The 22,772-nt window shown below is 45.0% G+C and overlaps 1 protein-coding gene and 1 pseudogene across 5 annotated transcripts; both read left to right on the forward strand.

The window, feature by feature from the left end:
- Nucleotides 1–886: 886 nt before the first annotated feature.
- Nucleotides 887–17,058, forward strand: LOC118077610 (zinc finger protein 260-like). 5 transcript variants are annotated; one of them, XM_060270704.1, is made up of 6 exons: nucleotides 887–3,526; nucleotides 4,714–4,789; nucleotides 7,208–7,324; nucleotides 8,880–12,585; nucleotides 15,525–15,608; nucleotides 17,035–17,056. In XM_060270704.1, the coding sequence occupies exons 2-4, from the start codon at nucleotides 4,729–4,731 to the stop codon at nucleotides 10,490–10,492; spliced, it is 1,791 nt and encodes a 596-aa protein (XP_060126687.1). In that variant the 5' UTR covers nucleotides 887–3,526; nucleotides 4,714–4,728; the 3' UTR covers nucleotides 10,493–12,585; nucleotides 15,525–15,608; nucleotides 17,035–17,056. The 5 variants fall into 5 exon arrangements, with proteins under 5 accessions (XP_060126687.1, XP_060126686.1, XP_060126685.1 ...); XM_060270703.1 differs by having other exon boundaries at nucleotides 887–1,827; nucleotides 3,208–4,789; XM_060270702.1 differs by having other exon boundaries at nucleotides 887–1,827; nucleotides 3,319–4,789.
- On the forward strand, nucleotides 15,623–22,282 carry LOC118077611 (zinc finger protein 345-like; annotated as a pseudogene).
- Nucleotides 22,283–22,772: the final 490 nt, after the last annotated feature.

Consider the following 22,772-nt stretch of genomic DNA (forward strand, 5'->3'; position numbering starts at 1 on the left):
GCGGTACCTATTTATATACTTGCACTTTGACGTGCTTTCGAACTGCTAGGTTGGCAGGAGCTGGGACCGAGCAATGGGAGATCACCCCGTCACAGGGATTTGAACCGCCAACCTTCTGATCAGCAAGCCCTAGGCTCTGTGGTTTAACCCACAGCACACCCCCTAATAAATGCCTTGAGGGATATTGCTTAAGAGCTACCTTCTGTTACTGATTGACAGCTTTCGGCCTTATGTACCCAGGACGTCACTACAGTTTGTGGGCAATTTCCAAAGATCTCAGAAGCCTGCACCTTCCAGAAAAAAAAGTGAAAACATTTTTGTTCCAACAATCTCTTCCAGCTCGCCTCCCAATATCTCTCTCGATTTCTCCAGTTTTATAGTCGGGGCACCTTGAGCAATCCTGTTGTCTCTTGGTGTCTATGATTCTTTGCCTCACCATAGCTTTTGCTTGGCTCAGCCCCAGATTTAGAAGGGCTTGAGGGGCAAAACCCAGTTTCTGAAGGGTGTTTAGGACTGCTGTCTGCCAGCCTGACTGGATCTGGTCGCAGAGGATCAGTGGGGCTATTGCTTGAGGGAGCAGATTCAATGACAGCCATTTGTAGATTGATGTTAGGTAATAATAATAATAATAATAATAATAATAATAATAATAATATATTTATCCCCCACCCATCTGGCTGCGTCTCCCCAGCCACTCTGAGCAGCTCCCAACAGAATATTAAAAACATGTTTAAACATCAAACATTAAAAACTTCCCTAAATAAGGCTGCCTTCAGATGGCTTCTAAAAGCCAGAGAGTTGTTTATTTCAAATTTTACACTGGAAGTGAGTGAGGCTGCCTGCCATCTCCCACCTGCAATGAACTGAACTGAACTGAAGGAAGTGGGACTTGAGGTGCCTTCTTGCGAACTGAGACTTCAAAGAATGGCTTTCCACCTGGAGCACAAGCCCAGTTGCCTGTTTGAATCCCCCCTCCCCCAATATGATTTTTATTGAATTTCCATTTAAAACATACTGTATTTACAATTTCCGTTTGTCTCTATACATTGCATTGAACATTTAAAGTTTCCATTTATCTTTATACATTTCTTTTACACATAAAATTGGCTTCCATTCTTCCTTCCACTGTCTTCCTAATCTCAACTGTTTGTTTGAGTTTTTTATACCCCGCCTTTTCTCCAAAGGGCTCATGGCGGCCTCTAGAGCTCTCTGCTTTCCTAGCTACCATCACAACAACCCTGTGAGGTGGGTCAGCTTGAGAGGCCGCCAACAGCCACAGGTCGCTCCCTGTTGAGTACTTTTGGTTTAGATGGGGGCATGAGACGCTTAATCTCAGGGTCACAGGTTCGAGCCCCACGTGTGGCAAAAGAGTCCTATGTTGCCGGGGGTTGGACTGGATGACCCTTGGGGTCCCTTCCAGCTCTAGAATTCAACCATGTTGACATGCAAGTTTGCTTCGCCTTCTTATTCTTTTGCCAGGCACCAATGCCTTACTTGTGTGCCAGTAAGTGAGTAAATAGAAAGGAAAAATAAAAATCAATGAACACGCTTCCCCAGAGCCCAAAGGCACGTTTTCCCCCCTCACAGAGGAACAGACTACAAATTCCAGAATCCTTTGGGCCTGGGAAAAGGGAAGAAGCGAAGGACTAGGGACATCCCAGGCTGCCTGTTTCCTCTGGCCAGTCCCTATTTGTGTGGGTCTTTTGCAGGAGGCGTCCTGCCATCGCGATCTCTGGGGTGCAAGGAGGTTTTGCAGTGGAGGCTGGAGGTCCAAGCAGGAAGGAGTCTTTGCAGGCAGAGGCGCCCTTCGGAAGCAGCTCTACACGGGTGAGTTTGCACGTGGCATCGGGGAGGAAGGGGAGATTCTCGAGAGCAGAAGGGAACTCTCTCACTTGTTTATTCCTCATTCAAAGCATTGAAATGAAATGGTAAAATGCAAAATTTTGTAAAATGCAATGGTAACCAGAGATAAATGTGAATACCTGTATGAAACGCAGTAATACTAGATGATAAATACACACCAAGAATGGAGTGCAGGAAACCACTTAAGCAAAATGGTATTTAATACTATAAAGCTTATAAAATAATTGATATGAAATGAAATGAAAGCTTGCTGGTAGATGGTGCATATTTTTAATTATAAAATCTGGACATTAAGAAAAAAATCAGATAACGTGATTATCCCCTTTTTAAAAAAGAAAAAAAGTCTGCAATTGGGGTATCCCCCGAATTTGTTTAAGTGCTCCAATATGCCCTGTATATCATGGGGATTGGGGGAAGGAACCCTCAGATCAACGGGCCAAATGGGGGTCTAGCTGGACTCTGCACCCCCCACCCACCCATACCAGCCCCATCTCCCTAGGGTGCCTCATCTCTGAGTCGGGTGCTTTTGCCTGGCTAGAATGCTTGGATGGAGGGGTGTGTGCATGTAAATAGACCTCTGGTTTCTGTGTGGCTTGAATGTATCCCACGGCTTGTGTGTATTTTACTTCCTTGCATTCATACCCCACCAATCCTGCCAGGAGCTCAAGGGAGTGTGCATGGTTCCCCATCTCCCCATTTCTTCCTCACAACAACCCTTTGAGGTAGGCCAGGCTGAGATAATACAGTGACCGGCCCAAGGTCACCCAGTGGGCTTCATGGCCGGGTGGGCATTTGAACCCTGGCTTCCCAGGTCTCAGCACAGAGCTCTAACCATTACACCAAATTGCCACTCTGGACTAGCAGTGCTCCCTGGTATTAGACGGAGGTCTATTCCCAGCCTCTCTTAGATAGATCACAAATTGAACCTGGGGATATCTGCTCTGCCAATGAGCTATGGCTGCTTTCCAATTTCTTTTTTATACAGTAATTTTCTTCATTATTACATTTTCAAATATTACACATTCTTTTAAAATACAATTGTAGCTACTCTGTCATATCTGTTGACTTCCCATACACCCTCCCATGGTGTGTTTTTATTCCTTTACAAAGCTGCAATTTTACTTATATTACATCCATTCTGCACTTAACCACCCGGGGTCCTTTACCTTTATTATTATTATTATTATTATTAACTATAATTTGTTAAACTACAATTTCCTATCTGCTGCTATACTCCTGCCTTTGTTCTAATCTAACATAACCATGATCCCCCCAAAAAAATATTCCACAAAATATTTCCATCTTATTTTCTCATTTTGTTATCTAACTCTGGGTCCTCTGCAGCTATCTCTTGCAACTTATGAAGCTGCCAAGAACGGCCATAGCTGAAGGGCAGGATCCATCCTTTTAAGGTAGATCTTCCTGGGCTCAGTCCCCTTCATTTTCTGTGAACAGAATCAAGTTGCAGTTTGACCAAACTGCGGGAGGCAGTGGAAGACAGGAGTGCCTGGCGTGCTCTGGTCCATGGGGTCATGAAGAGTCGGACACGACTAAACGACTAAACAACAACAACAACAACAACAACAACAACACTGTTACAAGGTTACAGAAATGAACATGAATTCCTCAGTCTGTAGCAGGGGCCCAAAGGTGCCCAATTAAGGTGATAATGTAAATCCCTATAAATCCTGGAATATGCTTATAATAGTGAATTATGGGAACTTGTTGCTTTAAGAAACTGATGATCTAGCAAGATGCCGTTCTTTTACCAGAACAGAAGGTCAGCTAACACGCAAATCACAAAGATATAATTCATAAGCTAGAACACAAATTGTTACATAGTACACGTAACACAGGTTCCCAACATGCATACTATCTCACAATGTAACATATTGAGAATCAAAGGCCTAGCTAGCAATCCTTGGCCTAGTTAGCAATGCTTATTGCGCATGCGTATTAGATTAGTTAATGATATACGTATTAAATATGAAATGAGATAATGATGAATATTAAAATATTAAATGATGTAATGCTTTATGTGATTGGTTAGATCAAAATCCTTTGTCTGAAATGTTATAAATTTCTGCCCGACCTTTGGGCTGGGTTGCAGTTTTGCAAAAAGATTCGACTGTAACCTTATTGCTTTGCAATAAACAAAATGGACTCCTAACTCCTCTTGTCTCTTGAGTTTTATTGGCTAACTCAGAAGATAAGCCATTTTTGGCTTACAACAAGTCCAGACCTGAACCTATCCCCCCAACCCTCCAAAGTCCTACCCTCTGTAGCGACTACGCAGTCTTGTGTAGCTTCAGTCCTAATCAGTCCTTCTCAAATCGCATGCAGGTTCCATGCCAGTCGATTCGGGTCGGGTCGGGTGAGGTCTGGTGGGTTGTTGTAAGTCTAAGATGGTGGTGGGTTTTTTGTTAGCTGATTTGATCTTTTAAGTTCTTCTGCTTCCACTTCGTCGGTTTAATGGTTTAATGATTTTCCTGCTGCCCCATTAGCCCCACAGTCACAAGAACAAGCATGAACAAGCCACTAGTCAGATTCAGCAATCTATCCAATATGTCCGCTCCTCCCTTTATACTGTTTATTAATTCTTTTTTGCCTTCATTTCCAGGACTCCGTTCAGGAATGTTAATTTTTATCACAGTCTTGCTTTAATTTAATTTTTCCGTTTCTTTTTTCTGCTCAGTAGATTCCCCTCTGCCTCTCACTCACTCTGACTCCTACGATTTCCTACCAAAGGAAATAACTGCCAAAACCCCTGTGTTGAGCCTTAAACACAGTTAGGCTACGCCCCTGGGCTTTCTCATTGGCCAGCCTATTAACCCTTTCTCTCCCCCCCAGTACGACATCTCCATAATGAGTGGGCAAACTCCACAGGAGGCCATGCTGGAGAATGAGGGGAACGTGGCCTCTCTGGGTAAGGAGCTTCCTTCTGACTGCAAGAGTCTGAAGCAGTCCTTCCATGACATTTTCTTGTCACGTTGCTTTTGGGGAGGAAGGGTAGGTGGGGAGCACGTTTGTTGTACGAGAGCTGCAAATGTACTTTATTCTAAACTAACTGGCCCTGTCACATGTTGCTGTAGCTTAGTCTGTGAAATGGGGCCTCAGACTCCCCCTCCAAACTCCCCTGTAGGCCCCACTGTGGTTTAGTCTGTGAAATGGGTCCTCAGTCCTCCTTCTGACTCCCCTGTAGGCCCTAAATGGGTCCTCAGAGTCCCCCTTCAGACTCCCCTGTAGGCCCCACTGTGGTTTAGTCTGTGAAATGGGCCCTCAGAGTCCCCCTTCAGACCCCCCGTAGGCCCCACTGTGGTTTAGTCTGTGAAATGGGTCCTCAGTCCTCCTCCTGACTCCCCTGTAGGTCCTAAATGGGCCCTCAGAGTCCCCCTTCAGACTCCCCTGTAGGCCCCACTGTGGTTTAGTCTGTGAAATGGGTCCTCAGTCCTCCTTCTGACTCCCCTGTAGGCCCTAAATGGACCCTCAGAGTCCCCCTTCAGACCCCCCTGTAGGCCCCACTGTGGTTTAGTCTGTGAAATGGGCCCTCAGAGTCCCCCTTCAGACCCCCCGTAGGCCCCACTGTGGTTTAGTCTGTGAAATGGGTCCTCAGTCCTCCTTCTGACTCCCCTGTAGGCCCTAAATGGGTCCTCAGAGTCCCCCTTCAGACCCCCCTGTAGGCCCCCCTGTGGTTTAGTCTGTGGAATGGGCCCTCAGAATCCCCCTTCAGACCCCCCCCCGTAGGCCCCACTGTGGTTTAGTCTGTGAAATGGGTCCTCAGTCCTCCTTCTGACTCCCCTGTAGGCCCGAAATGGGTCCTCAGAGTCCCCCTTCAGACCCCCCTTTAGGCCCCCCTGTGGTTTAGTCTGTGGAATGGGCCCTCAGAATCCCCCTTCAGACCCCCCGTAGGCCCCACTGTGGTTTAGTCTGTGAAATGGGTCCTCAGTCCTCCTTCTGACTCCCCTGTAGGCCCTAAATGGGTCCTCAGAGTCCCCCTTCAGACTCCCCTGTAGGCCCCCCTGTGGTTTAGTCTGTGGAATGGGCCCTCAGAATCCCGCTTCAGACTCCCCTGTAGGTCCCACTGTGGTTTAGTCTGTGAAATGGGTCCTCAGTCCTCCTTCTGACTTCCCTGTAGGCCCTAAATGGGCCCTCAGAGTCCCCCTGCGGTAGGTACCTCCGTGGCGGGAGGGTGTCATTGGGGAGTGGGCTACTGTTGGGATGCCCTGGTCCCTGGCAGAGGTCTGTTCTCCAGGGCGGGCTGGATCCTGGGGTGGTGGGGTGGCTGGGGAGTGGGAGGGATTTTGGTAGTAAGTTGGATGTTGTTTGTTGGATGTCCACTGGAGGGGGCAATTTTTTTGTATAGAAATCCAGGTTTCTACCTGTCCTAGGTGTGTGTATGGACAATGTAAGTGGATAGAGACACTCTCACATGCGCTCCCAATGTTGTGGGCAAATTTTAGGGCAATCGCTCTGAGGGTCTTCTGCCAGTTCCTCACTGTGAGAAGCGAAGTTACAGGGAACGAGGCAGGGGGCCTTCTCAGTAGTGGCGCTCGCCCTGTGGAATGCCCTCCCAACAGATGTCAAGGAAATAAATAACCATGTAACCTTCAGAAGCCCTATATCAGGAAGTTTTTAATGTTTGACATTTTATTATGTTTTTATATGTGCTGCCCAGAGTGGATGGGGCGACCCAGCCAGATGGTTAGGGTTCAAATCATAAAGTATTAGTACCGGTAGTAGTAAGCTAGCATAGGTGTAGAGACTTTTGTACAACTGTAAGGTAGGATTCTGTACAAAATGGAAAATGTCAGATGGGCAGGGAATAATAATCATCATCAACAACAACATAATCTCAATGAGTTGGCTAGCCCAGAGAGCAAATGACTGGATCAATATTTCCCGATGAGTTTCATGGCTGAGCCCTGGTCTCCCAGGTTCTAGTTTGGCACTTTAACAACTGTGCTGCACTTTAATTGTGAAAAATAGGTTTGCTGGCATGTGAGGGACTCCCACTGGCTTAACAGCAACAGTCTGGAAGCGCCAACCAAGTCTCCTCCCTGGGTTCCTGGCAGTGCAGTCCCGACCTCCCACCCCTCAGACATCTTCAGCCATCCTCCCTTCTCCTTCCAGCACAGAGCGAAGGACCACCTTGCCCCACACAAACACCAAGCCCCCTAACCCTAGATACTGTTTAGTTACGGGTTCTCCTTCTCTGGAAATGTTTGAGGGAGCTTTGGATGAGCAGCAGCTGGGGATAGTTTGGGCCATGAGGCATAAGGCTTCCTTCTCCTAACTTCTTCCTCTTCCTCCTCTCCTTCCTTCTTCTCACTTCTTTCCCACATAGCCCTGCTGCTTCCCAAGATGAGCCTCATCCCCAGCGCAGAGCAAGCAGAAGGGCCCAGGCTGCCACAATATGAGATCTCAGACGGAACAGGGGCTGCCATTTCGGACACCAGCTCAGGTGAGGCGGTTTGGGTGGGATGATGAGTCCTTTCAGAGTTTCTCCTCCCTTGCTGAGAATGGGCGAGAAAATGTTCTCTGTTACTTCATTCATAGAGATGGTAAGGATCCTATTGTTTTAAAGTTGCTTCTCCCACAGACCTGGCCACTGTTCTTCCTCCCCCACCTCTTCCTCCTCAATTTACTATTTTTAAGAACATGAAAACTCAGAATCTCAACCTTCTCAGAATCCCAATACCCACTGGACCCTCCTCTCAGCAAGCCTGGCCAACATCTATGGACTGTGCCTGCTTTGGTCTGTCCTGCATTTTCCAAGGTTCAGCTTCATGGGGGGCCCCTGCATTTTCACACAATGCGAGAAGGAGAGAAACCTCCCTTTTCTTCCTTTTACACCTCTCCTCTAACTCAGCCCAGTGCTGAGTCCCTCAGGCTCAGACATTAGGAGGATAGATGTGAGAAGGAGAGAAACCTCACTTTTCCTTTTACATCTCTGTCCTGTCCTCCCTCCACCATCTTTGCTGTTCCGGCTCAGAAGTTAGGAGGATCAAGGAGGGGGAGAAGAAAGTGGGGAATGAGAGCAAACAGGCAAATGCGAGGACGGCAATTGTCAAGCTTTCTAGCTCCGTGAGCACATTTGGATTTTGTTTTTTCTTTAAAGCATGTTCTGTGGGCACCACTCATTCTGATCATTTCTCCCTGGACTGAGAGGAGGAAGTGAGACAACAACAGTAGCATCATTGTTAAGGGATTTGGGGGAAGTCTGAACAAGTAGAATTTCTCTTGAGCCTATAAAAGGACCTAGAGCTGAAAGAAGTGGGGAAGAGTCTCCCTCTCCTCCAGCTCCGTGTCGTTTTCAAGGGAGATGGAGGTAGCGGGCCTTGCTGCCTTAGGACCAAGGGGGCGGGGGGGGGGGGGCAACTGGGGAAACTGGCTAAAAGGTTTTTAAAAGTTTTAAATGACTCTAATTTTGGTTCCTCTGTTTCATTTTTGTCAGGTTGGCATCTGTTAAATGTTTAGTTGGGATTGGTGGTTACTTTTATTTGAGTATAACTGTAAACTGTTTATTCTTGTTGCTATTTTTGTTATTATTATTGCTATTTATTGGTTTATTGGTTTGTTTGCTGCTTGTATAGGATATCTTTTCTAAAAAATCTTTGATGTTTTATTGTGTTTTATATGTTGCAAGCCACCCAAAGTGGCCGGGGAAACCCAGCCAGATGGGCGGAATATAAATACAATTAATTAATTAATTAATTAATTAATTATTAGGCTGAGGAGGCTAGAGAGCCTCTGAGGGTGCAAGGGCCATCCCTGCGTTGGTGGAAGGAGACAGCTCATTGGACAATTTGCTCAGCAGCCTCTCATCGAATACATACTGTAAATTAAAAATAGCTCTTCCACTGGTTATACCTTATGCAGTGTGTGTTGTGGGTGGGGGAAGAGAAGTGGTACGACTCCCGTCTCTCGTGCATCATCTGGTCCAACCATTTCAGGTTGGATTCTGAGGCTACTTCTCTGCCATCTTCAAACACTGATTCCGCTTTGTTCACTCTCAGCAGCAAACTCAAGGAGGAAACACTTCTGCCCAGAGTGTGGCCGATGCTTTGCCTTCAGATTGGCTCTTGCTAGACACCAGAGAATCCACACAGGAGAGAAGATCCAGGAAAACTCTGAGCCTGGGGACTTTTTGGGTCAGAGTTTGGAGCTTGCAACCCATCCAGGAAGCCCTAGGTCTTCAGAGTTCGGGAAGGTTCTTGCCCATCAGCCTATCGTTCTGATCCAAAGAAACATCCATGCAGGAGGAGATAACTCATATCGCTGCTTGGAGTGTGGGGAAGGTTTTTCCCAACTCTCAGATTTTGTGAAACATGAAGGAGGCCACAGAGGAGAGAAACCCCGTAAATATGGCGAGAGTAGGAACGGGTTCCCCAAGAGATCGCAGCTTCGTGAACAGCGTAAAGTCCACACAGGAGAGAAGCCCCACAAATGCAGTGTGTGTGGGTTATGCTTTTCTGCTAGGTCACAACTTGTTACCCATCAGCGAACCCACACTGGAGAAAAACCCTACGAATGCCCGGAGTGTGGGAAATCATTTGCTCTAAAGTCAGTCCTTGTAATCCATCAGAGGCTCCACACAGGAGAGAAGCCCTATGAATGCTGGGAGTGTGGGAAATGTTTTCCTCAAAATGCACAGCTTTGGAGCCATCGTTTGGTTCACACAGGGGAGAAACGGTATAAATGCTTGGAATGTGGAAGAAGGTTTACTCAGCGTTCCTCACTTGTAATCCATCAGAGAACCCACACAGGAGAAAGGCCCCATAAGTGCCAGGAGTGTGGAAAATGTTTCCCCACAAAAGAAAATCTCAGACGACACCAGAGAATCCACACAGGAGAGAAGCCCTATGAATGTAGAGAGTGTGGGAAATGTTTTTATGATAAAGAATACCTTTTGAGGCATCAGACTGTTCACACCGGAGAGAGGCCCCATAAATGTGTGGAGTGTGGGAAAAGCTTTATTTCACCATCAGAACTTTTAATCCACCGGAGAATCCACACAGGGGAGAAACCGTATGAATGTGTGGAGTGTGGGAGACGGTTTTCCCAGAAACAGCACCTCCGCAGACATCAGAAGGTGCATACGGGAGAGAAACCCTACAAATGCATGGAGTGTGGGAAATGCTTTGCTGGCCTACCAGAGCTTCGTGTACATGACAGGATGCACACAGGAGTGAGGCCATATGAGTGTGGAGAATGTGGAAAATGCTTTTCTACTTCATCAGGCCTTACTAGACATAGGAGAGTCCACACAGGAGAAAAGCCGCATAAATGTTTAGACTGTGGAATGTCGTTTACTTTAGCACAAAGCCTTAAGGGTCACCAGAGAATACATACAGGAGAGAAACCCTACAAATGCTTGGAGTGTGGCAAATGCTTTTCAAGGAAAGACACCCTTGTGATCCATCAGAGATCCCACAGTGGAGAGAAACCTTACAAGTGCTTGGAGTGTGAGATATCATTTTCTCAGAAGTCAAGCTTTGTGGTCCATCAAAGGATCCACACAGGAGAGAAACCTTACAAGTGCTTGGAGTGTGGGAAATGTTTTCCTAAGTCATCACATCTTCGCAGTCACCAGAAAGTCCACACAGAAGGAGACCTTCCCAATGTGTAGAGTGTAGGAAATGTTTTTCACAGAGTGGAAACCTTCAAAGACTTCCTGGGGAATAAAGAGCATATAAATGTTGGGAATGCGGGGAATGTTTTGATCAGCGGTCAGCCCTTGTGGAACACAAGAGTGTCCATACAAAAAGGAGGATGTATACATATCAGGATTGTGGGAAATGCTTTGTAAAGAAATGAATCTTGTCAGTAGTACTGTACGGAGCAACCTTATATTTACTGAGCAAAATATCCTCTTCAATTATATACCCAGCACATGAAACCTTACAAAAGGACCATACAAGTGGACTCTGCGTGGCCTGACGGCAGCAAAACGACTGATACTGATGAATTGGAGAAATAAAAATGAAGCTCCCGTCTCTGATTGGATTGGAGACTTCTACAAACTCGCAACATTTAAACAACTTACATATAAATCCAATCTTGCCATGGAAAAGTTCAATGATATTTTGGATCCATTTTTAGCAGGTTAAGGTCTGGTGAAGTACAATAACATCCTTGTAAAATATACAGTTTGGGGTTTTCCCTCTCCCCCCTTTATTTTCCCCTCAACACAGTTTCTGTTTCTCTATTTTTCTCTTTTATTTACGTCTCACCATATTTAGTGCAAGTATAATTAAGTACTTTTTGAACTTTCAATAAAGATCTTTTTTAAAAGAAGAAACTTTGACTGCTTATTTGGCTTCACTTGCTTTGCTTAATTTAATAAAAGCTTTCTTCCAAAGAGTACATTGAGTTGGAGATTTTTAAAAAAATGTGTTTTAAGCCATGAGGAAAATATTCTTGAATATTCTCCACCTCTGAAACATCTTATCTTCTGTCATGGAGTATGTGAAAAATCCTACTTCCTTCCCCGTTAAAAAAAAATTCATTTAATGAAAATCAACGCATTACATACAAAACACTTCAAGTCAAAAAACAACAACAATTCAGCCTAATGCAATCTCACCTTACAAAAGGGAAGTAAGAAAAAGAAAACATTAAAGGAAGCAAAGAAGAAACCTAATGAGTAAGACTGCTAACATACTAAGTACGCTGAAGTTCGAATTTCAAGGCATCATAAAGTAAATATTTTTACCGTTCTGTTTGAGGTTGGTTGGTTTTTTTGAATGGTCCAACAGTGGACAACTTTCAGTAAATAAGTAAAATCTCCTTGGTTTTCAAAAGTGCCAGAATCTGGTAACAACCTCAATGGGGGCTGAAGGCAGTTTTACACTGGAAGTGAATGAGGTTGCCCAGCATCTCCCTCTTTTGCCTCCTGCTCTCTTGCGAACTGAGAGGGCATTGCAGAGAAAGCAGCGTTTGGCCAGCTGCAGCTGCAGCCAAAATGCTCTTATTTTAAGCTCCGCTCTAACTAATGTGTTGGGTGAGCCTTAGCCAGAAGGCAGGACACCCCTGTAGCAGCCCAGATGCATTTTCCCTATCTTGCCTTTTCTCCAAGGGGCTCATGGCGGCCTCTGGTGCTCTCCTTTTTCCTAGCTACCATCACAACAACCCTGTGAGGTGGGTCAGCTTGAGAGGCCGCCAACAGCCACAGGTCGCTCCCTGATCAGTACCTTTGGTTTAGATGGGGGCATGAGACTCTTAATCTCGGGGTCACGGGGTTGAGCCCCACATGAGGCAAAAGAGTCCTGCGTTGTGGGAGGTTGGACTGGATGACCCTTGGGGCCCCTTCTAACTCTACAATCCAACCATGTTGACATGCAAGTTTGTTTCATCTTCTCATTCTTTTTGCCGGGCACCAATGCTTTACTGGTGTGCCAGTAAGTGAGTAAATAGAAAGGAAAAATAAAAATAAATGAGAACCCTTCCCCAGAACCCAAAGGCACATTCCCCTCCCCTCACAGAGGAACAGACTACAAATCCCGGAATCCTTTGGGTCAGGGAAAAGGGAAGAAGCGAAAGACTTAGGACATCGCAGGCTGCCTGTTTCCTCTGGCCAGTCCCCATTTGTGTGGGTCCTTTGCAGGAGGCGTCTGGCCATCGCGATCTCTGGGGTGGAAAGAGGTTTTTCAGGGGAGGCTGAAAGTCCGAGCAGGAAGGAGTCTTTGCAGGCAGAGGCCACCTTCGGAAGCAGCTCTACGGGTGAGAGAGCACCGTCTGAACCCTGCAACACGTGAATGCCGGTGAGGGGGCGGGGCAGGAAAGGGCGGCGGGAGAAGTAAGCATCGGGGAGGAAGGGGAGATTCTCGAGAGCAGAAGAAGGGAACTCTTTCACTTGTTTATTCCTCACTGAAAGCACTGAAATGAAATGGTAAAATGTAAAATTTTGTAAAATGCAATGGTAACCAGAGATAAATATGAATATGAAACGCAGTAATACGTAGTAGAGGATAAATACACACCAAGAATGTGTAGAAAACTAATAAAAATATATTTACAAAAGAATGGAGTGCAGGAAGCCACTTAAGCAAAATGGTATTAATTTTTATAAAGCTTATAAAAATAAATTAGAAAAAACTGAAATGAAAGCTTGCTGGTAGATTGTGCAGATTTTTAATTAAGAAATCTGGAGATTAAGAAAAAATCAAATAACATTATAATCCCTTTTTTTAAAAAGAAAAAAGGCTGCAATTGGAATATCCCTCTGAATATTTTAAAGTGCTCCAAAATCCCTTGTACAGTACTGTATATCATGGGGATGGAGGGGGGGGAGGAACCCTCAGATCCAGGGGCCAAATGGCTGGACTCTGCACACACACACCCCATGCCAGGCCCATCTCCCTAGGGTACTCCAGCTCTTCTCTGAGTCAGATGCTTTTGCCGGGCAAGAATATGCCATCAATTATTCTCCTGACCTGCTTGGATGGAGAGGTGTGTGCATGTAAATAGACCTCTGGCTTCTGTGTGTCTTGAATGTATCCTACGCCCTCCCAGGTCTCAGCACAGAGCTCTAACCACTACACCAAATTGCCACTCTGGAATAGCAGTGCCCACTGGTATTAGACGGGTTTTCCCCCCCAGCCTCCCTTAGATAGGTCACGAATTGGACCTGGGAATATCTGCTATACCAGTGAGCTATGGCTCCTCTCGAATCTCTTTTTAATGTTTTTTTTTTAATTATTTAATTTTCAAATATTACAAATCCTTTTAAAATACAAGCGTAACTAATTTCTCATATCCGTTGAATTCCTATCTACCCTCCCATGGTGTTTTTTTTTTATTCCTTTACAAAGCTGCAATTTTACTTATATCCATTCTGGACTTAACCATCCATGGTCTTTTACCTTTATTTTTACAGTCATACCTTGGTTTACATACGCTTTGGTTTGAGTACTTTCAGTTTAAGTACTCTGCAGACCCGTCTGGAACGGATCAATCCACTTTCCATTACTTTCAATGGGAAAGTTCGCTTCAGGTTGAGTACAGAATTCCGGAACCAATTGTGTACTTAAACCGAGGTACCACTGTGTTATTATTATTATTAACTCTAATTTGTTAAACTATAAATTTATATAAATTTTCTGCTGCTAAACTCCAAATCTTGCGTACGATTTAACATAACCATGATATTTTTTTTCCAAGTATCCCATGAAATATTTTTATTCTTCAAGCATTTCCCCCCCTCATTTTGTTCCCTAACTCTGGGTCCTCTCCAGCTATCTCTTGCAACCTATGAAGCTGCCTTAAACGCTTAACACCAAGACGGGAACGGCCATAGCTAAAGGGCAGGATCCGTCCCTTCAAGGCAGAGCTTCCTGGGCTCGGTTCCCGTCATTTCCCATGAACCAAATCAAGTTGCAGGCATCAATGGGGAAGACCAAATTTACATGGCTAAACTGACCCCAAAAAACTCACTACGGTCAACCCCAGGAAACAGTCAAAGCTGGGGGCCCCAACCTTAGGGTTGCAAAAAGTGAAAAAAACACAACCCCCCAAAAGCTGAGCTTTTTTAAAAAACAAACCCCAAAGCTTTTTAGATTTTTTTTTCAAATATGTAAATAAAGAACCGCAAATTTTTATCAAAGGTTTGTCAGTGCCAATGAAAACTAATAGATGAATAGAAAAATTACCTATCCATGTGGTGCTGAAACAAAAACCTTGCACATCCACTATGTAAAAGAATGAAAGTCTACTATCCCCCTTCTCTCTCTCCCCCCCACCTTGTGCTGCATGCAGCAGAGCTTTCAAAACTTTTCATGTTGGTGACAAACTTTTTAGACATGCATCATTTCACAGAACAGCAATTCAATTTTGCATCATTTCGTGATGCAGTATTTCAGTTTCCCTAGCAAACCAGATTTTAAACTAACCCCTTTCCAGCCCCGGGAGCAATGTGGGGAGCATTCACAAGACACATCTACACACACTGCAGCTGACACACTAACGTGTTTCAACACACATTTTGGAATGCTCCAGTATAGGGTATTAAAGTCTCACATCCTATATAATACAGTCCCTTTGTCTCTGCGCACGTGCCCCACGGACACAGGGACTGGACGAAGAGGCGGGACGTACACACACACACGTTCTCTCCCCCCCTCAACCCTCTGCCTCCCGTTCCCCTGCAGCGGCGGACCAAGATGGCGGCATTGGGCCCGATGCCGCCATCTTGGTCTGCCGCCTCCGCCTCCTGACAACCCTACCTGGCCCGTGGGTGGAGCGGCGGGGCCGCGGCCTTCCCTCCCTCTCTGCACTCGGCCGTGGGACACGACGGGAAAGCACTTTGTTTAATTGCGTTTCCGGCGCGCCCCACGGCCGAGCGCAGAAAGGGAGGCCCCATCGCACCTCTAGTGCCCGTTTACTTAACGGGCTGAATGAGACTAGTTGACTATAAATGATCTGAAGAAAGGACTTTTATGATCTGAAAACGGAGACAATGTATGCACTTTTTTGGTAACTCAAGAAAATCTTGATTAAAAAACAAACAAAGAATGAAGTTTCAAGGATCTATGGGGAGGACTGAAATTCCCACTCTGCGCTTGCCACTAAAGGCGTTCCTGATGTGTTGCTGTTTTTGCTGAGGGCGTTTTGTCATGACACAGACCGCTATCCTTTGAGGACAGGGCTGTTTATTTCACCAGATTCGAAAGGGCCCTCCCTGCTGGACGTTGGCTGAAGAGCAAAGGAGGCCATGCTGGAGAATGAGGGGAACGTGGTCTCTCTGGGTAAGGAGCCTCCTTCCTCGCTGCAAGAGTCTGAAGCAGCCCTTCCGGGACATTTCCTTGTCAGTCTTCTTTTGGGGTGGAGGGCTAGGTGGGGAGCAGGTTTGTTGCACAAGAGCTGCAAATGTACTTTATTCCAAATGCCTTCCATTTTGATCACACATTTCCCACCCCCCCCAGTAGCTTAAGGTGGGGCACACGGGTCTCCCCCTTCCCACAACAAACCCTAGATGGCCTTGGCCCAGTATACCTGAATAATCGTCTCCAGCCCCATCATTCACCCTGAGGCCCACCTCCTCCGAGGGTCTTCTGCCAATTCCCTCACCACGAGAAGTGAAGTTACAGGGAACCAGGCAGAGGGAGCCTTCTTGGTAGTGGCTCCTGGCCTGTGGAACGCCTTCCCACCAGATGTCAAGGAAATAAACAACTATATAACCTTTAGAAGACGTTTGAATGCAGCCCTGTGTCAGGAACTTTTCATGTTTGATATTTTATTATGCTTTTATATGTGCTGGAAACTGCACAGAGTGGATGGGGAAACCTAGTCAGATGGGTGGGCTACAAATAAGAAAGTATTATTAGTAGTAAGCTAGCATGGGTCTAGAGACGTGTGTGGGTGTAAGGTAGGATTCTGTGCAAAATTAAAGATGTTGGATGGGCAGGAAATAATAATAATAATAATAATAATAATAATAATAATAATAATAATACAGTGGTACCTCTACTTATGAATTTAATGCGTTCCAAACACACATTTGTAAGTCGAAAAAAATTGTAAGTCGAATCCCATAGGAATGCATTGGGAGAAAAAAATTGTAAGTCGAAGAAACCCCATGTAAAAATTTGTAAGTAGAAAAAATCCGCATCCAAGATGGCGGACGGAGCTCCATTTGTAAGTAGAAAAATTCGTAAGTAGAGTTATTTCTAAGTAGAGGTACCACTGTAATGCCTTTGAGGTAGGCTAGCCCTGAGAGGGAATGACTGGACAAATATTTCCTTATGTGTTTCACTGCTGAGGCTCGATTTGAACCCAGGTCTCCAACATTCTAGTCTCACACTTTAACCACTGCGCTGCACTTTAGCTGTGCGAAATAGTTTGCTGGCATGTGAGGGACTCCCACAGCTACAGTCTGGATGTGCCAACCAAGTCCCCTTCCTGGGGTCTTGGCAGTGCAGTCCCGACCCCCCCACCCCGCAGCCGTCTTCAGCCGTCCTCCCTCCTCCTTCCAGCACAGAGCGTAGCGCCACCTTGCCCCCCACAAACACCCAGCCCCCTATCCCAAGGTGCTGTTTAGTTATGGGTTCTCCTTCTCTGGAAATGTTTGAGGGAGCTTTGGATGAGCAGCCTTTGGGGATAGTTTGGACCATGAGGCAGAATGCTTCCTCCTCACTTCTTCGTCCTCCTCCTCCTCACATCTTTCCCACATAGCCCTGCTGCTTCCCAAGATGAACCTCGTCCCCAGTGCAGAGCAAGAGGAAGAGCCCAGGCCTCCACAATATCAGATCTCAGATGGATCAGGGGCTGCCATTTCGGACACCAGCTCAGGTGAGTCGGTTTGGGTGGGATGATGAGTCCGTTCAGAGTTTCTCCTCCCTTGCTGAGAATTGGCAAGAAAAATGTTCTCTGTTACTTCATCAAAAAAGAGCTCTTCCACTGGTTATACCTTATTATGCAGTGGGTGTGGTGGGTGGGGGGAAGAGAAGTGGTACAACCTCCGTCTCTCATGCATCATCTGGTCCAACCATCTCAGGTTGGATTCTGAGGCTACTTCTCTGCCATCTTCAAACCCTGATTCCGCTTTCTTCACTCTCGGCAGGAAACTCAAGGAGGAAACATTTCTGCCCAGAGTGTGGCCGATGCTTTGACTTCAGATTGGCTCTTGCTAGACACCAGAGAATCCACACAGGAGAGAAGATCCAGGAAAACTCTGAGCCTGGGGACTTTTTGGGTCAGAGTTTGGCGCTTGCAACCCATCCAGGAATACCTAAGTCTTTGGAGTTCAGAAAGGTTCTTGCTCATCAGCCCATCGTTCTGATCCACCGGAACATCCATACAGGAGGAGATATCTCATATCGCTGCTTGGAGTGTGGGGAAGGTTTTTCCCAACTCTCAGATTTTGTGAAACATGAAGGAGGCCACAGAGGAGAGAAACCCCGTAAATATGGCGAGAGTAGGAACGGGTTCCCCAAGAGATCACAGCTTCGTGAACACCGTAAAGTCCACACAGGAGAGAAGCCCCACAAATGCAGTGTGTGTGGGTTATGCTTTTCTGGTAGGTCACAACTTGTTACCCATCAGCGAACCCACACTGGGGAAAAACCCTATGAATGCCTGGAGTGTGGGAAATTAGTTGCTCAAAGGTCAGGCCTTGTAATCCATCAGAGAACACAGAAAGGAGAAACGCCCCATAAATGTCTGGAGTGCGGAAAATGTTTCCCCTCAAAAAAAAGTCTCAAGCGACATCAGAGAATCCACACAGGAGAGAAGCCCTATGAATGTAGAGAGTGTGGGAAATGTTTTCATGAGAACGCTGACCTTCCGAGGCATGAGACTGTTCACACCGGAGAGAGGCCCCATAAATGTGCGGAATGTGGCAAAAGTTTTATTTCACCAGCACATCTTACAGTCCACCAGAGAATCCACACAGGGGAGAAACCCTACAAATCCATGGAGTGTGGAAAATGCTTTTCCCAGAAACAACACCTCAAGGCACATGAAAAAATCCACATTGGGGAGAAACCCTACAAATGCATGGAGTGTGGAAAATCACACCTTCCTGTAAACCAGAGAATCCACACAGGAGTGAGGCCATATGAATGTGGAGAGAGTGGGAAATGTTTTTCCAATTCATCACATCTTCTTGTTCATAGGGGAGTTCACAGAGGAGAAAAGCCACATAAATGTTTAGACTGTGGAATGTCATTCACTATAGCAAAAAACCTTAGGAGGCACCAGAGAATCCACACAGGAGAGAAACCCCACAAATGCTTGGAGTGTGCGAAATTCTTTTCAAGGAAAGAGAGCCTTGTGCTCCATCAGAGGATCCATACAGGAGTGAGGCCATATGAGTGTGGAGAGTGTGGGAAATGTTTTTCTACTTCATCACATCTTAATACTCATAGGAGAGTCCACACAGGAGAAAAGCCACATAAATGTTTAGACTGTGGAATGTCATTTACTATAGCAAAAAGCCTTAGGAGGCACCAGAGAATCCACACAGGAGAGAAACCCCACAAATGCTTGGAGTGTGGCAAATGCTTTTCAAGGAAAAACTACCTTGTGATCCATCAGAGAACCCACACTGGAGAGAAACCTTACAAGTGCTTGGAGTGTGAGAAATCATTTTCTCAGAAGTCATACCTTGTGGTCCATCAGAGGATCCACACAGGAGTGCGGCCATATGAGTGTGGAGAGTGTGGGAAATGTTTTTCTGATTCATCAGGTCTTTTTTCTCATAGGAGAGTCCACACAGGAGAAAAGCCACATAAATGTTTAGACTGTGGAATGTCATTTACTACAGCACAAAGCCTTAGGTGGCACCAGAGAATCCACACAGGAGAGAAACCCCACAAATGCTTGGAGTGTGGCAAATGCTTTTCAAGGAAAAACTACCTTGTGATCCATCAGAGAACCCACACTGGAGAGAAACCTTACAAGTGCTTGGAGTGTGAGAAATCATTTTCTATGAAGTCATACCTTGTGGTCCATCAGAGGATCCACACAGGAGTGCGGCCATATGAGTGTGGAGAGTGTGGGAAATGTTTTTCTGATTCATCAGGTCTTTTTTCTCATAGGAGAGTCCACACAGGAGAAAAGCCACATAAATGTTTAGACTGTGGAATGTCATTTACTACAGCACAAAGCCTTAGGTGGCACCAGAGAATCCACACAGGAGAGAAACCCCACAAATGCTTGGAGTGTGGCAAATGCTTTTCAAGGAAAAACCACCTTGTGATCCATCAGAGAACCCACACTGGAGAGAAACCTTACAAGTGCTTGGAGTGTGAGAAATCATTTTCTCAGATGTCAAGCCTTATGATTCATCATAGGATCCACACAGGAGAGAAACCCCACAAATGCTTGGAGTGTGGTAAATGCTTTTCAAGGAAAGACACCCTTGTGATCCATCAGAGTGCCCACACATGAGAGAAACCCCACAAATGCTTGGAGTGTGGGAAATGCTTTTCTCAATTATCACATATTATTTCTCATAGGAGAGTCCACACAGGAGAAAAGCCACATACGTAAGTGTTTAGACTGTGGAATGTCATTTACTTTTGCAAGAATCCTTAGGTGGCACCAGAGAACCCACACAGGAGAGAAATCTTACAAGTGCTTGGAGTGTGGCAAATGTTTTTCAAGGAAAGACAGCCTTGTGATCCATCAGAGGATCCACACAGGAGTGCGGCCATATGAGTGTGGAGAGTGTGGGAAATGTTTTTCTGATTCATCAAGTCTTGGTACTTCTCATAGGAGAGTCCACACAGGAGAAAAGCCACATAAATGTTTAGACTGTGGAATGTCATTTACTACAGCACAAAGCCTTAGGGTGCACCAGAGAATCCACACAGGAGAGAAACCCTATAAATGCTTGGAGTGGGGGAAATGTTTTACTCAGTCATCAAATATTCGCAGTCACCAGAAAGTCCACACAGGAGGAGACCTTCCCAATGTGTAGAGTGTAGGAAATGTTTTTCACAGAGTGGAAACCTTCAAAGACTCCCTGTGGAATAAAGAGCATATAAATGTTGGGAATGCGAGGAATGTTTTGATCAGCGATCAAGAGTGTCCATACAAAAAGGAGGACTTAAGATATCAGGAGTTTGGAAAATGCTTTGTTAAGAAATGAAACTTTAATCAATATTGGCGATTCCACCAAGGAAATACAATGCAAATGTCTGGAGTGGAGAATGGTTTGCTGCTCATTCAGGCCTTCAAAGGTACCAGAGAATCAACAAAAAAGGGAAAGACCATTAAGTGTGGGAAATGTTTGGCCTGGAAGGGAAGCTGGTGCTGCATCAGGGAGCCCAGACAGGAGAGAGAGCACACAAATGCTTTGAGTATGTGTATTGCCATATAATTTCAGAAAGTGGTGTCTCCTGATCTCAATATAATGTTAGCTTCAGATCCTTATATATCTATCTGTCCATATAACGAGGGCTTCCTCATAAATCTATCTGTATAATGAGAACTTGGCATCAATCAGAGGTCTAGACAGCTGGGCGGATAAAAAGGAGTCAACTAGCAGACAGGCCTGTCTTGACCCAGCCATGGAACTGGCAATTAGGAACAGACTTTGGCTCACTGCTGGCAACAGAGGGAGTAACTTTGCTCTGTGCCAACTGCGGAGATAAGGGAGGATGGCAACAGAACTTAAAGAGTCCACCTGCTATTAGATCATGTTTAAAAGCCTCTATATAAGGGCTCAGCAACAGCAGCTCTCTGAGTCCCTCGTTCGAGTTCCGCCAGCAAACGTCGACATTGGCCCTATCAAGGGAAGAGAAGGATCTCCTGCTCCCAGGGTCTCTGCAGCAAATGAGATGAACCACAAACTAAACTTTTGCAGTTCTCTCCTAAATATCCTTTTGATTTTGTATCTTAAGTGTCACTCATTACAGTAGTGAGTATGGAACATAGATGTTAGACTGCTAGAATAATATTTTGAATATACTGGAGCCCATTACGTTTGTATTAAAAAGGGCTATCTAAGGCAGGGGTCAGCAAACATTTTCAGCAGGTGGCCGGTCCACTGTCCCTCAGACCTTGTGGGCGGCTGGACTATATTTTATGGGGGCGAGAATAAATAAATTCCTATGCCGCACAAATAACCCAGAGATGCATTTTAAATAAAAGCACATATTATACTCATTTAAAAACACTCTGATTACCAGACCATCCATGGGCTGGATTTAGTGCGCGATTGAGCCAGATCCGACCCCGGGGCCTTAGTTTGCCTACGCATGATCTATTCTAAGGTATCTAACTGTTGGAGATGCAATGGGGATAATGCTTCTCTAAAACATAGGTTTATTTCATTATCCTTTTGTCCTATAACTGAAATTATCAGTAGAACTGTACGGAAAAACCTTAAATTTATTGAGCAAAATATCCTCTTCAATTATATACCCAGCACATGGAACCTTACAAAAGGACCATACAAGTGGACTCTCCGTGGCCAGACCACAGCAAAGGGACAGATACTGATGAATTGGAAAAATAAAAATGCAGCTCCCGTCTCCGATTGGATTGGAGATTTCTACAAACTCGCAACATTTAAACAACTTACATATAAATCCAGACTTGCAATGGAAAAGTTCAATGATATTTTGGATCCATTTTTACAAATCCTGTAGTAGGTTAAGGTCTGGTGAAGTACAATAACAACCTTGTAAAATATACAGTTTGGGGGTTTCCCCCTCCCCCCTTTATTTTCCCCTCGACACAGTTTCTGTTTCTCTATTTTTCTCTTTTATTTACGTCTCACCATATTTAGTGCACGTATAATTAAGTACTTTTTGAACTTTCAATAAATATCTTTTTAAAAAGAAGAAACTTTGACTGCTTATTTGGCTTCACTTGCTTTGCTTAATTTAATAAAAGTTTTCTTCCAAAGAGTACATTGAGTTGGAGATTTTAAAAAAATGTGTTTTAAGCCATGAGGAAAATATTCTCGTCACTCCCCACCTCTGAAACATCTTATCTTCTGTCATGGAGTATGTGAAAAATCCTACTTCCTCTCCCGTTTAGAAAAAATTTCATTTATTGAAAATCAAAGCATTACATACAAAACACTTCAAGTACAAAAAAACCAATCAATTCAGCCTAATGCAATCTCACCTTATAAAAGGGAAGTAAGAAAAACAAAACATTTACGGAAGCGAAGAAGAAACTAATGAGTAAGACTACTAAGGTAACATACTAAGTATACTTAAGTTCGAATTTCAAAGCATCATAAAGTAAAAGTACATTTTCCATTTTGCTCCTGGTATTCCTTTTCCTGATATTTTTACCATTCTGCTTTGAAGTTTGTTTGTTTTTCAAATGGTCCAAAGGCAGACAACTTTCAGTAAATAAATAAAAGAGTAAGATCTCATTGGTTTTGAAAAGTGCCAAATTCTTCTGGTTTCAACCTCGATGGGGCTTAAGGCAGTTTTACACTGGAAGTG

Source organism: Zootoca vivipara, chromosome 2 (assembly GCF_963506605.1).
Source record: "Zootoca vivipara chromosome 2, rZooViv1.1, whole genome shotgun sequence".
NCBI classification, from domain to species: Eukaryota; Metazoa; Chordata; class Lepidosauria; order Squamata; family Lacertidae; genus Zootoca; species Zootoca vivipara.